The sequence below is a fragment of the Bacillus rossius genome, chromosome 3 (genome assembly GCF_032445375.1).
Source record: "Bacillus rossius redtenbacheri isolate Brsri chromosome 3, Brsri_v3, whole genome shotgun sequence".
In the NCBI taxonomy this organism is placed as follows: Eukaryota; Metazoa; Arthropoda; class Insecta; order Phasmatodea; family Bacillidae; genus Bacillus; species Bacillus rossius.
In genome coordinates this window covers 84,566,729-84,582,054 of record NC_086332.1, presented here as the reverse complement: position 1 = coordinate 84,582,054, position 15,326 = coordinate 84,566,729, and the positions used below count along the sequence as shown (strand labels likewise).

Here is a 15,326-nt window from a genome sequence, read left to right as displayed (position 1 = left end):
TTAACCCACTGCGACAGGGCCCCGTTGCGAGCGTTACTTATTTAGAATCACGCCGACTGTAGCCCGTAAATGAGCATAACACGTCTCACACTTGCATCGTAAGCGTTGCGTACGGTGTAGTTTCAGTGTACGGCACTACGCTAGACGTTGTTTACGTCTAGTTATACGCGACACGTGTAACTACGTACTTAGCTTCAGACCTGGATAAAAAAAAGGAAATCTCTCGAACTATCTACTAAATTGAAAATTTTACAAGTGTGAAAATCCGTCCGTTAGCAGAAGTGAAATTGGTAGACGCTACGGTTTGACTCCATCTACTTTATTCACTATTTTGAAAAATAAGGAAAATATCCAGTCGGCAGCTTTAAAAGATTGCGTACCAGGTAAAACAAAAAAATTACGTGCTGCAAAACATATTGATCTTGAGAAAGCCTTGTTTGCATGGTTTTCCCAAAATCACACACGAGGTATTTCGGTTGCCGGTGCTATGTTAAAGGCTAAAGCTGTGCAACTAGCCTTAAAACTGAACATTGACGAAGACTTCAAATCCAGTGATGGTTGGCTGAACAGATTTAAGGCAAGAAGAGGAATAACACTGCATAAAATTTCTGGGGAGTCGGATAGTGTCAATAAAGAAGCAGTCAACAACTGGCAACCTATTCTTCTATCAATACTGGATAGGTACAAACCCTCCGAGGTTTATAACGCCGACGAGTCTGGGCTTTTTTATAATTTACTACCTGACAAGACTTTGGCAGTAAGGAATGATCCTTGCAAAGGGGGAAAACGAAGCAAGGAATGACTGACAATACTTTTGTGCGCAAACATGGATGGAAGTGACAAGTTAAAGCCCTTTGTTATTGGAAAGTCAAGGAATCCCAGGGCTTTTAAAGGTACACGCAACATTCCATGTGTTTACGAAGCAAACAAAAAAAGCATGGATGATGTCGCAGCTCTTCACGCAGTGGCTTCACAGCTTTGACTCCAGAATGGGGATGAAAAATCGTAAAGTTGTTTTGTTTATCGATCGTTGTCCGGCACATCCAGACATTCCGCTGAAAAATGTGGAGTTGGTGTTCTTGCCAGCTAACTGTACTAGCATCTTGCAACCCCTGGATCAGGGTGTGTTTAATTTATTGAAACGAGAATTTCGCAAGATGCTTGTGAATGTGGGGATGAGGAAACTTGCTGCTGGGAAAACTGTCTGCAAGTGGAACGTATTTGAAGCTATTCAGGCTATGGCAGTTTCGTGGGAGAAGATCACGCCGGCAGTGATAGCTGCGTGTTTCAGGCATGCAGGTTTCCGTGAATGTAAAACTGATGCTTCTACATCTGACGATGCATTGCCGGATGGTTCAGCAGATAAGCCCGGTGTTTGGCCTACCGTTTGCTGAACATTTGCATGTGCCATGCACGTTCCACGAATTTGCCATGGCTTATGATAATGTTGACGTGTGCGGGGCGTTGACGAATACAGAACTTGTCGAGCTCGTCTCTTCTAATCAAAATGAAGCGGCGTCTGAAGATGATGACAATAATGACGACGAACCAAGTGGTGTATCTGGTCCGTCGAAAACGTCAATGATGGAGGCACTTGACACAATCAGTCGTTTTTATCAGCATACAAATGCATAGACGAAAGATTTGATGAACTTCCAAGAGGTCCAGTTGTTTATTTTGTCCGAAAGTCTAGTGAAATCAAGGCAAACGAAAATTAATTCGTTTTTTAAAAAGTTATTTTTAATTTTGTGTTATTTTTCAAGGGTCTGTACGAGTGATTATTTTTGTGTTACTTACCAATTGTCGGAAAAATTATTTTATATAATTTGTATGTTGTCCAACGTACCGTATTTACCCGATTGCAAGACGACTCGAATGCAAGACGAGGTCAACGTTTTAACCTTTATAAACCAGAAAATAGTATATAACATGCTATAAATAAACATTTTACCGCCACCGTCGCACGTTTGCTTCGGATATGCCAAAACGTCTTGATGCAGCACTGTTGTTGTTTTCTTCTGCATATTTTACCACAATGAGCTTAAAATTTGCATCGTGATATATTCGAGAGCCTTTCTTTATAAAAGAACTTGATGTTCCTCGCCTTTCAACACTATCCATTTTAGGTTCCCGCAATTTACCGCATTTGTTTATTAACGAAAATAAACAATTTCGTTTACATAGAATAACATTGTTAAAACGTATACAACACTTTGAGTTACTAAAATTGTTACAGCGCTCGCAACATAGTGGAGATATCATGTACTAAAAATTCAGCATGAGAAATGACCTGGTTTACCAACTCCCAAGTCTAGGTTTCACGTCTTCTTTCGGGCATACTTTATCTATGGCGTGAGCGCAAATAAACAAAGCATGGCGACTAGTACCGTGGATGTTTTTTATAATCTTTTTGCATACAAATTAGCTTTAAATTGTACTGTATTTTTCATTAAATGATTTTAATGTTAATAGTTATTTATTGCCTGTACCCATAAAAGTAATTTCACATTGTATTAGCCTAAAAATGTGGGACAAACTACCATCAAAAATAAAGATTTTCAAATGCAAGACGAATGTGAAATTTTTTACCGTTGCTGGGAGAAAAAATAGTCGTCTTGCGTTCAGGTAAATACGGTAATTAGAGATTTTTCAAAAAAAATGTTGTGTTTGACATTTTTCATAGGTGTCAACGTGAGTAATAATGTGATAAATTTTAAAATAAATTTCACTACATCTTTGAGTTTACATATTGTTAGTAAGTATTCAAAACTCTGCAAATATGCACCCGATATCATTAGCTTAGCGCACATGTCTCCAGCAAACCAGCTGCGGTCAAAGCGACAGGAAGCTGCCGGCATGACCTTGCATGACCCCGGCCGCCCGTCTCCATGTAAACAAACAGCTGTGCGCTTAGCCACCATGTCCGTGACGGCCTTATCACGGCCACGTGGTCTCATATTTCGCAGTCTGCAAGTGCTGATATAGCTTAAAAATGTTATTTTAGTAAGTTTTATGTATATTTCCTTTACTTTTGTTGTGAATTTCCATAGTAAAAACAAGCGAGAAAATAATATATTTTAAAAATGCTACAAAAATAAGATTTTTTTTTAAATTTTTAAATTTTGGCTATAACGAAAATTTGCTATAACATAAACTTTTGGCGCCGTTATAAATTTACGTTATAACGGACTTTTACTGTACTATCAATTCTTTTTTCTATTGAGGGAACCTGCAAAAGTTTGGTAAATTTGGTCCTGATCTGTAGCAACCATGTGCACACAGTGGTGTAGAACTTCACAAAGCATTTGTTGTTTCAGGCAAGAACAAATCCAAAACTCCGGAGATTTATTTGGCGTACCGTAACTTCATGATCGACACTTACAGACTGAACCCGACAGAGTACATCACCAGCACGGCTTGCAGACGCAACTTGGCTGGAGATGTGTGTGCCATCATGAGAGTTCATGCATTCCTCGAACAGTGGGGACTCATAAACTACCAGGTGAGTTTAGCATTAACATTTCTGTAAAATTGTCTCACTATTAGTGACGACGGCATTTAGGGTGGGAATGCCTATTTCCAGTTCCTTTGCCACTTGAAAATGTGTAATTTTGGGATTCCTACCTACGAATGTAATAAATTTAACTCTCCATTTACCTGAATCCTTTCCTGCCAGTGTCTGGTCCCCAGTTTAATTGTCCCAGTGGGATGAGAAGCCGTAGAATTTTTCAAACTAGAATTATTATATGGGTGCAGCGTGAGGCAGTTTCTTCAACCAGTTTTAAAGGAAAAAGAGGGGTATTTTATAATACACATATGTGCTCTTATCATATTCAGTCCACTTCTACTGTACCCTTCATCTTTACAATATACTTTGCTCAACTACTAGGCCCCTTAGGATACATAAAATCATTTAGCTTTTCAATTATGAAATTTTAAAAATAAAATTTTCACATTCATAAAGATGGGGAGCACCTAGTCTTGGTTATTCTAAGGCAGTATAAAAAATTATGTATAGAATTTTATAATGATATTATGTGTGTGCAGAGAAACTGTTAAACAAAAGACTGCTTTGGTTGTACTTGCTATCGGACATAAACAAGGACTTGACAACTGTGATGGACGAGAGGGTGATGGAAAGGGCGAGATGTGTATTGGCAAAATGATGTCTGGTAGGAACTTATAGTCAGGAGTTTTGTATACAACAGGAGAGCGATTAGTTCCAGCTGCCTTGCTTTTAAATTCTGCAGCATATAAAAAGAGACTATGTTTTAAAGTAAAGCCAACATGGAGGTTATGTGTGAATACGAGGGTAAAATACAGCCTCAAACAAGTCCATTCATAAAAAAAATTGTGTTTGTCATCATCCTTTGTGAAACAGCAGCTTAGTACTGCATGGTTCAGTCTTTATGTAACAATGACCTACGAACCACAACATAATAGAGTATTGCATATAAGACAAGATGCAGATTTAAAATCTTAATACTTGCATGATTTTTTCTGCTTGTATGTTGATAATTACAGTAGTTTATTATTTTATGTATCTTCTAATTTTATGTTTATGTGAGACATTTCAATGATGAGTGGATGCAGGATTTTTTTTTAAATACAAGTATCTGAACCTGCGGTTTACTAACTGGAACTGTACATAAATTTTGGGCTTTTTCATGGTGACCAGGTGGATTCAGACAGCCGGCCCACACCCATGGGCCCACCTCCGACATCTCACTTCCACGTGCTGTCGGACACACCATCGGGGCTGCAGCCGGTCAACCCCCCCAAAACCCCGCAGCCATCTGCGGCCAAGACGTTGCTGGACCTAGACAAACGAGACTTGGCGAAGAAGCTCGACATCGACCCGGGATCCAACTTTGGCTTAAAGCTAGACCAGTGAGTTTTTACAGTCCACCATGTTGGTCTTCTTAACTTGCTGTTGTGCTCTTCTTCACATTCAAATAATTTGATTGTGTTAGTAGTTTGCAATTCAAAACTTTAGATTGCTAAGGATATGCACTTGGAAGTATTGGAAAATAGTACAGTAAAACTTGTTTGAGGTGATCCCACACAATGTGATTTACTTTATAATACGTAGGGATGGTGATTTTTCGTTTTCGCAAAATAGATGCAAAAATATGCTAAATTATATTTTTTCCGCTATAAAATGCGAAATCTAGACTATTCTGAGATAAATGCTAAATAAAGGTAAAAAAACGTAGATTCGTCTTCGCTCTACACAATTTATTTACCGATTGTATTTCGTTTCAGTTCAGTATCAAAAGAAACCATCATTTTATGGCATATTCAGCACAAGTATCTAATTGTCACGTCATTCACAACACTGTTGTTCGTAAATATTGAATTAAGAATGGCCATCCGTGCCTCGCGATTGTAAACAAAGCAAAGAACAACTAGCTGGAAGAGTGTCCGTCATCTTGCTGAGTACAAGTTTTTAGGCCACCATATTGCGACATCTCTGCATCGCACTAACAATTGTAAGTCCCATTTTCTGGCTGTGTTTCACGTGAAAGCTGCATTCTTGTGTAGTCTGTGGAAGGTGGTGTGTTTACAAATACGTGCATACTGGTGAATGTGTTGTATACTGTTATTTCTCGTGGTAAAAATGGGACGAAACGTAATTTCCATTCGCGATCGCATAAATGAATACAAAAGTGAACAGTTCTACGAAAGTGATACAAATATTTTAATGTGCAATTTATGTAATCGCGGCCTGGAGTGGCGGAGATGTACTTGAAAAGCACATTAAATCTGAGGGACATCAGGCTGCAAAAAAAAGATTCACTAAGAAATGAAATCAAATGAAGGAAAAAAGTCTGTAAAACGGCAAGCAACGGTTTCTGGCATGATCGAAAACCAAAAAAAGGCGAGAATTGAAAAAAAAAATTGAAAAAACGAGTTCCAATAACATTATTTGTGCACTCTACATCAACTATGGCCATGAACACGGCTAAAAAAAATTTATTGTAATTTTAAGTATTCAATTTATTGCACTCATAAGTACTAAAAAGTTGTTTGAAAACCTGCCAAGATAGGCTATCTTTGTAGTTGTGCTAGACCTTTATTTCTGTGGTTGTTAATAATTAATATGTGTATTATTTAATGCTTTTTAAAAATATTCTTTTCTTCAGTAATGTAAATTAAGAGAATTGGCTAAATCTTGTTTTTAAAAATGCTACAAAATGCTAAATTTCAAATTTAAAATGCTAAATGTTATTATTTTAAATGCTATAAATCACCATCTCTAATAATACGTTAAAATGTTTTTGGCACTGTTATTTTCTTCATAAGATGTGCATTATTATTTCCCATATAAAAAATTCATTTAAAACTTTGGTTCCCCTAAATATAATTTTAAAAAAATTAATGAAATCTATTATTTGTTAGGAAATTGCCATTTACTTATTTAATTGACCAAAAATATTACAGTACTTACTCGCAGAAGAGTCACTCTTGTGTATGAGCAGCCATAATATGGGTCGCAGCTATAATATGCAGGGTGTCCACCAGACGGGAAAATACGGGAAGTACGGGAAATGTACGGGGATTTTTTACCATACGGGAATGTGCGGGAAATGAAAGTTTCCATCCGGGAATTCGAAACGATAGACGATAACGTCGTTGTGATAGCCAAGCCCATGTTCGGAAACGCTCGTTATGTCTCGGCTCGTTGGAATGCTAGATGCTACTGTGCTGTATCAATATTGTAGGACGTAAGAGAATAGTGGCACTTCTAAACTGGTAGCTTTGGGTGGTAATCTGTACGGGAACGAATTTTATGGCGTGTAGTATGAGGAATTGTCGTTTCTTGGTGCGAGAAACAAAAGGCGGTAAAAGTTACCGCAGTTCGTTGGCAAGTTGATTTGGTGGATAGGCCGTAGTGTTACTGTTTTCGGACATTTTTTAAAGAGAACACAATATTTCTCTCACTGTTTAAATTGTTTCAGTTGAAATGTTACTCTTCGTGGGATAACCTCGGACTCTTTGTTAACATTCTCTAGACAAAGGTGTTGATACTACTAAGTGCGCCGTGAGAGATGGGTTATGACAGTATTTTTCCGCAGCGCGGTAATTAACTAGAATTACAGATTTGCAAAAGAGACGTGTAGTCCACAAAAAGTGTGATTTTCTTTGTTGTGATTAATGTAATATTTATTTATTTTTATGTGACGCTTCTCGTATGCTGCGTAAGTGATGTTCACATTGTGTTATGTTCGATACTTTTGTCTAGTATTGGTCATGTAGGCCAAGTTAACTAGTGTCATTTCAACATACACTCCAGTGTCTGTAATTCCTATAAATCATAATGCGTTCGCAACGAGGCAAAATAAAATATAATAGTAAGTGGGAGCAAGAATTCACTTGGCTAACCCTTGTTACAACCGACTTGTATAGAGCTAAATGCAAAGTATGCAACAAACATTTTGCTATAGACAGTATGGGTAGGAGTGCGGTGGTTTCTCATAGCAAAGGAAAGGACCATTTGTCAAGAATTAAAGTTCAGAACTCAACACCACCATTGATGTATTCATTTGCATCAACATCTGTTGTACCTGATTTCACATCTGCTGCTTCAACATCTGCTTTACCTACTTCTGCATCTACTGCTTCAACATCTGTTTCAACCGCTTCTACGTCTGCTATACATGCCTCTACGTCATTTGCACTTGATTCATCATTTGTGTCTACATATGCATCCAGTCAAGATACGTGTAAAATAAGCATTGGACAAGAAACGTCAGTTGGTGAGTCAGTGAGCATACTAAGCATGCCAGTAAACAAAAAATCTGAATCGTCACCATTTCAATCACCTGACATACAACAATCACATTTACACACAGTTGAAGGTAGTGGTCTGAAAAGAATGCTGACTAAAGACAGTGTTACAAAGGCAGAGGCTTATTGGTGTTTATCCACGGTGCTAAACCACTCATCCTTACGCTCAGCAGAAAGAAATTGCAGCCTCTTTAAGAAAATGTTCCCAACATGTGAAATTGCCAATAGCATGCAACTCCACCGGACTAAAATGGCATATTCAATTGTTTATGGCCTAGCACCATACTTCAAGAATGAGCTAGAAGGTCTGTTGAAAACATGTAGTAAGATTACTTTAGGCTTTGATGAATCCCTAAACAAAGTAGCACAGAGCCAGCAGATGGATGTAGCTGTACGGTTTTGGGATTGTAACACCAATACTGTATGTACCAGGTACTTGACATCTGTTTTTTTGAAGCATTCTACATCTGAATGTCTCCTTCAAGGCATTAAAGAGGCACTGATAGGCATATCACTGAATAAAATTATGCAGTTGTCTATGGATGGACCGAATGTTAATTTGAAACTTCAAAAATTATTGAACAGTGAACTCTCGTCCTGTGAGGTTGATGGACCCAAGTTGCTTGATATCGGATCGTGTGGGTTGCACACGTTGCACAATGCATTTAAGGTAGGGCTCAAGGGAACTGAATGGAATCTAAATGAATTTCTTAGAGCTTTGTATTATTTGTTCAAAGATTCCCCTGCTAGGCGAGGAGATTACATTCAGGTTACAGGAAGCTCTGTTTTCCCATTGAAGTTCTGCAATGTAAGGTGGCTTGAAAATGACATTGTTGTATCAAGAGCCTTGCAGGTTCTTCCTTGCATAGAAAAATATGTAAAAACAGTTGAAGGCACTCCAATGGAACCCAAATGCAATAGTTTCAAAACTGTTGTTAGTAGTCTCAAAGATAGGTTATTATTGGCCAAACTGACTTTTTTTCAGTCTCTGTCCAAAGAGGTCGAGCCCTTCTTGAGAGAGTTTCAGACGGACAGTCCAATGGTGCCATTCTTGTTTGAAACACTGTCTGATCTTGTACGGAATATCATGACAAGAATAGTCAGAGCTGAAGTAATGAGCTCAAATTTTCTGAAGATTGACATTGGAAAAAAGGAAACTCTAATGCTTTCTAAAGACATTGATGTTGGTTTTGCGACGAGGTCATCTCTAAAGAAATGTAAGGGTGCTACTGAAAAAGATATTCTTGTCTTCAAAAATGACTGCAGAACATTCCTGAAGTTATTTATCCAGAAATGTATGGAGAGGTCACCATTAAAGTATTCTTTTACAGAATCTGTTTCTTGCCTTAGTCCGCATATTTCTGCATCAGATAAAGGAAATACAAGGCTACGACAAACTCTTGAAACCATGGGCGCAAATCTGTAGGATTTCCAGGGGGGGCCCGTGAATTCTGTGGTTTAAGAATTTTGCGCTAGAGGTCAACCGAAACAAGTCTTCTCTGGATGATAAGCTCGTATGTTATACACTTTATTTTTACGTAAGTGATATTAACAATAAAGCAGAGCAACATATGTTTTAGTAATTATTAATTAATGACTATAAGAAATGATCTCTCAAACATGTTTGTATAATTTGCTAACCTAAATACATAAAATATCCATGAAAAAATCTATTAAAATAATATACGTGAATATAACGCTGTCCGTCCGTCTGTCTGTCCGTCTGCCACCAGGCTGTATCTCATGAACCGTGATAGTTAGACACAAATACTAAAAACATAGTAAAATAAATATTTAAGGAGGCTCCCATGCAACCAACGTGATTTTTTTGTTCGTTTTTGCTTGATATTGAAAACTGCAACAGGTAGACGCTTGAAATATTCACAGAATATTTAGTTATATATTCACTTTAAAATAAATGATTAAATTAAAATAAAACAAATTTTTAAGGGGGCTCCCATACAACAAACGTGAAAACAGAATAAAATTTCACAAATGATGTATTTCTGTTGCCGCTATAACAAGAAATTCTAAAACAGAATAAAATAAATATTTAAGAGGGGCTCCCAATCCCATACGACAGACATGATTTTTTTTGCCTTTTTATAGATAATGGTACGGAACCCTTCGTGCGCGAGTTCGACTCGCACTTTGTCAGGTTTTTTATGCCACATCACATAATTACTGCAATTCAAATGCTGTTCGTGAAATTCTTTGTTCACAGTTTTTGATGCGCCCTAAAAACCCAAAGCTCCAAAGCTAATAAACGGATCAACATCAAATGAACGATCGAGTCATATTAAAACCCTTAAAGACTCTTTTATTTAGTAAAGGCATCAACCAGGTAAAAAAGAAAAAAAAACTTAATGACACAAATGAAAAATCTCGTAGATAGAACTATGAAATTTATCCTACAGCTAATTGAACCACATACATTTCTCGGCTTATTTTTAGTATAATCAGTATTTTGGCAGTGAATATTATTTAGTTAAAATATACCGCTTGATTAGTTATTAAAGAGACGCGTTTGCTTCCTTATTAACTTAAATACGGATGTGTAACGTTTAAATACTTCTTTCTCAATCTTACTTTTGTTTACTCGTGCAGTGTTGCAGTTATCAAATAACAAATGTTATAAAGTGATTATCGGCCATGAATTGTGAAAATTATCGTTTGATAATAAAAGGGGAGTGATTTTAAATTCCATATTGACGAGGAAAAAAATTATTCCCTGTATATTCACATGTAACGTACAGAGCAGCTAGCCTTACAGAATGGAGATGAGCTAAAAAAAATTCCAGTAATGGTATATTAGTTTCAGTTCGTAAATAAACTAAATTCTGCTATAATTACTGTTAAAGTATTAAGTTGTTTATTTACTGGAAAAAATAACGTTACATAATCACTTAAATAAAATATATTACCTAAATAATAGTCACTACTTATAAAACAATCAAGCATACCAGGTGAGAATCAGATTCTGTTTTCCGTTTCTTCCTCCATGTTGATGTTTGCCAAGAAAGCAGAAGACTGGCGCACACGAGAGCAAAACCACTTTAAAAACAGACTACCTGAAACCTATAATACTGTCGTTTCAGAGGACAAGGTAGTGTGGGTATCAATGGGGAGGAAATGCTAACGGAACCCTACCCTAGATTCGTCCTTTGGAATGAACGGTTTCTAGGAATTAAGGGTTTCAAAGTTCTCACTGGAAAACTCCATACCATGGCTTTCGCAGAAGGGGTAGGGGAAAATAACTACGGAACTCAAAGGTAGGAATATAAAGAAGCATGTCAAAGTGTCTGTCGTCGTTGTAAATAATAATCTGATATATATGCTGTGTACACCATTAACTTTAAAATCACCAAGTGGGCCCCCCCAAGGAGGGGCCCATTAATTCCAGGGGGGGCCCGGGCCCCCCTGGCCCCCCCGGGATCTACGCCCATGCTTGAAACCCTTGTTTCAAGGAATGTAATGGAAGGCAATGTAGCAGATAAAATACAACGTGAGTATACTGACTTGTGCTCTAGAGAAAGCGTCAAATATCAAATGATTCACTACTCAAGAAGTGATATACGTTTAGATAAATTTTGGATGGAAGTCCTTGAGCACAAGGTAGAATACAGAAATCTGGAAAACTTTGTTAAACTCATTCTCATCATGTCACATGGCAACTCAAATCTAGAAAGGGGTTTTTCAGTTAACAGGGAATGTTTGGTGGAAAACTTAAAGGAACAGTCACTGGTGGCACAGCGAATGATTCATGATTCTGTAACTGTGAAGGGAGGCTTGGACAATATTGAAATAACAAAGTCTGTTGTGTTTGCAATGAGAAATGCCAATGGTAAATACAAAGAAGCCCTGGAAAAACAGCGACAGGAGAAAGACTCAGAAGAGCAAAAGCAAGATAAAAGAAAACGAATGGCTTTGGAAATAAGACAACTGGAAATAAAGAAAAGAAAACTAATTGAAGAGAAGGAAAAGGCACTTAATGAAATTTCAGCAAAAATAAATATGTTGAAAAATTGAAGCAGCAGTTAGAAATGGATTTGGATTAATAAGTGATGCAATGCAGTGTTCTTGTAAAATAAATTTATAGAATCTGAATTTGGTTTGCAATAATACTTGCTTAAATTATGTATTATAGGCGTAGGCATATTTTAATTCACTGAACTAATTTTGAAACACAAATCCCAAAATTGGTTTACTGATTACAATAATCAAGAACGTACATTGGTTAACTTTTATTGAACAATTACTTGTGGCATAGTTGTAATTTCCAGAATGTTGAATGGCGTGGGTGTCATTGAGGACATTGTTTATAAGTGATACATAGTGTACTCAGTATTAGCAAGGTTTTCAAGAGAAATACATAGACACTTGTACTGAAACAGTTTAACTTGCTACTACTCTAAAGGGTAAGTTTGCTCTGCAGTATTTTTAAAAGTATTCCATTTATATACATTAAATGGACTATATTTTGTATGTTATTTTTATTATGTGTAATTAAACTATGAATCAAGTCTACGTTCTTCGTGGTTTTAAGAAAATTAAATTGAGGCATCTATATTTATGCTATTTTCAAAATTGAGAAGTAACTAGAAATTAATTTGATATTTTTGAATGTACTGGAAAATGTACTGGAATTTTTTGTTATGTACTGGAAAATATTTTGTAAATATTGGTGGACACCCTGAATATGGGTCTCAAAACTACAACTTTATCACGGTAAGGGTTGCCTTCAGTTTGAGTCGCACCGTATATCTGTATACAGTCGAGTACAAGTGAAGTCTTTGTTTCATGTCTCAGCTTATTGGTGCGTAAGAAATACGGCCCTGGTGTTAACCCTCCAACCTCTTTTTGTCTGCTTTCTGTGCTACTTTATTACTGTGTAGAAGGAAGTGAGGCCATCCCACTTATCTCTGCTTCTCCCCTACTGATTTACTACCCCTCCTAATAACAAAAGACAATGTGTCCCTTCCTGGCTATTGTAGTTTTTTAAACCAGTCCTCTTCCAGAATAGAAAAAAAGGCAGCAAGCTACCCTTTCTTGCCAGTATCTTTTATAAAACTAGCATGCACACATATTACAGAGCTGAAGAAATAAAAGTCCAGGCTTTGATGTGTGGCTTTCAAAGCACCAACAATGGCTGTAGTTTTGTCATAGAATGTTGTATTTGAAAGTTGAGGAATCTCAAGTAAATTTACAAGTGAGAAGGTGGGAGGGAGAACCGCCAACACCGCTATATGGCCACACAAACTCACAAAATGCACACACGCAAACTCATTTATTTATTTTGAGATTTTCCCTCTTCCAGCATAATGCCAGCCCAGCAAGTCACGTCACTCGCTGGCGCCAGCTGTGGCTGGACGACTGGTGTGGCGACCCAACCGAGTAGACAAAACACAATGGCGCCATTCATTGTGGTTTTCACACACTGCTCAGATATTTTAACTAAACAATTTATACTTACTTGGAACATACTTATTTAAAACAACACATGAGAATTATTTACACACATACTCAAGACATACTGCAGTAACAAATTTTTTTTTACCCAATGTTGAGTTGCACTACATATTTTTAAGCTGAAAATCGGCATAAAAAATGCTACCCATATGTGGGTAAATATGGTAGTTCAATAATAATAATCATATTTTTTTTCGGGCACGTTTTAAAACGTTACATTCTCAACCTGTTCTGCGACCGCTGTGTAGCACACAAAATATTGTAGACAGTGCTGGTTGACATCATGTGCTCGTAGTCAGATAGCAAAATCGATTGCTTTTTGATTGTGTACTCTGTCTTGTGCCTAATAAACTACAGTAAAACCTTTTTTTTGCGACCCCCTTTATTGCGACCACCTCTCTATTACAACACAATTTCGAGTAACCGTGAAAAAATTGCCGAAAATCGGACAGAAAATAAGTTTCTTGTGGTGAGTAGCGTGTTACTGTGTTTCTCTTGCCGAGTGCTGTGCTGCCGTAGGCAGCGCATATCTAATTAGATACCACTTCCTGTTGACCGCTGTCAGCGCTTGACAACCCCCATTCCACGTCCCTTTGCCGGCAGGGTGCAGATAAAGGTTTTTGTGGCAACGTGTTTACGTTTAGCTTTTTGCGAGTGTTTAATGTAGTACGCAGTTAAGGCAAAGCTACCTGAGGGATTTCTCTTGATTTTGATTACTATCGGTTGACAATGTTTGCTTACTTTTTGAAGTCCGATTTGGTATATTTTCTGGCTTGAATTTATGAACTATTGTTGATGACTTATGCAGGGTTTTTTTCTTTCGATTTTTTGTATTCTGACTTACTAAATAAAATACCATAAATATTAATTACTATTAATACAATGCAGGAAAAACCCTCCGAACGCAGCGTGTGAACATGGTAGTCGGCCGCTCGCTCGCCCTTGCTCACTCTCTGCCCGTACTGTGCGCTGCGGTCGATCTCGGATGCTGCTTGTACTTGTTAACAATCACGTTATCTGCTTCATTTTAACGAGAGTAAAAATATATTAAAACTGTCAGCAAGTTGATAAAAGCTTTATGTGTCCGCAAAAAAAGGGGCATGGATCAGGCTGAAAACACTCGGCAATACGTGTAGGTTATAAGGAATCTTGTTATGAATTGAGATGTTATGTTTTTCGAGTAGATATACACAGCGACCGACTGAATGCACGCCCGCCTCGACTTGTATTAACTGCCGCAGTGATTTTTATTTTGACAACTCAAGCAATTATCTTTTCCCGTGGGTTGATAGAAAAAGGTCGCTTCACCCAGCATAAAAAAAAAGGCTACGCCACTTATTCCCCACGCAGGAAACACACTGGCTGCCGTCTGTCTCCCCCGCATTTATCTTTCTTCTAACATTTCATTCTCGCCTCTCGCGCGAGCAATAACGAAGCGACCACGCGTTGGGCCGTTTTGTGCTTTGTTTGGTGACAGCAGCTTGATTTTATTTGGTATATTTCTTTTCATAGGACCCTTGCTATTAAAATACATTTATATTTAAGTTTGAAAGCTAAATTCCTTGCCAGAGATGACTGAACTCGAACTTGGTGTGAAAAGTGACATTTTGACATCCTTTTTTTTGGGCGTGTTTGGGGAGAAGGGAGGGGTCCGAAAATATTTACAACGGGGAGAAGGGAGAGTGAATAGAGCATTTTCTCACTGAAGGTTTTTCAAAGGGGAGCGAAGTTGGGGTGTTATAAGGGAGGACACTAGATGGTTTGTGTGTCTGGGAGGGATGAGCTAGCTTTGAAGAATGTTACCTAGGAGAGGGAGGGGTGAGCTTATGCATCATGAAGCCGCTGCCCCGCCAGCCAGCCGGGCGAGCTTCGTGTGCACCCACTCGCGTTGTAGAACCTACCGCTGCCATATTTTTAAAGGAAATGTCCCATTATTTTTTTGTTATTCTTACATGAACATTATTGAAAGTATTAAAGCCGACACAAAAATACACTGTGTGTTAAAATTAACAGATATTAATGATCTTTCATTTCATTTTTTTTTTTTTTTTCCTTCTTCTGATAAT

General features: G+C 37.6%; 1 protein-coding gene across 2 annotated transcripts in view; it reads left to right on the top strand.

Annotated features, from left to right (window-relative positions):
- Window positions 1–15,326, top strand: part of LOC134530989 (SWI/SNF complex subunit SMARCC2) — an 87,984-nt gene that overhangs the window by 49,787 nt on the left and 22,871 nt on the right. For both annotated transcript variants that reach the window (XM_063366396.1, XM_063366397.1), the window contains exons 9-10: window positions 3,318–3,502; window positions 4,679–4,890. In XM_063366396.1, coding sequence (XP_063222466.1) covers window positions 3,318–3,502; window positions 4,679–4,890 — 397 coding nt within the window. The remainder of the gene's footprint in view (window positions 1–3,317; window positions 3,503–4,678; window positions 4,891–15,326) is intronic.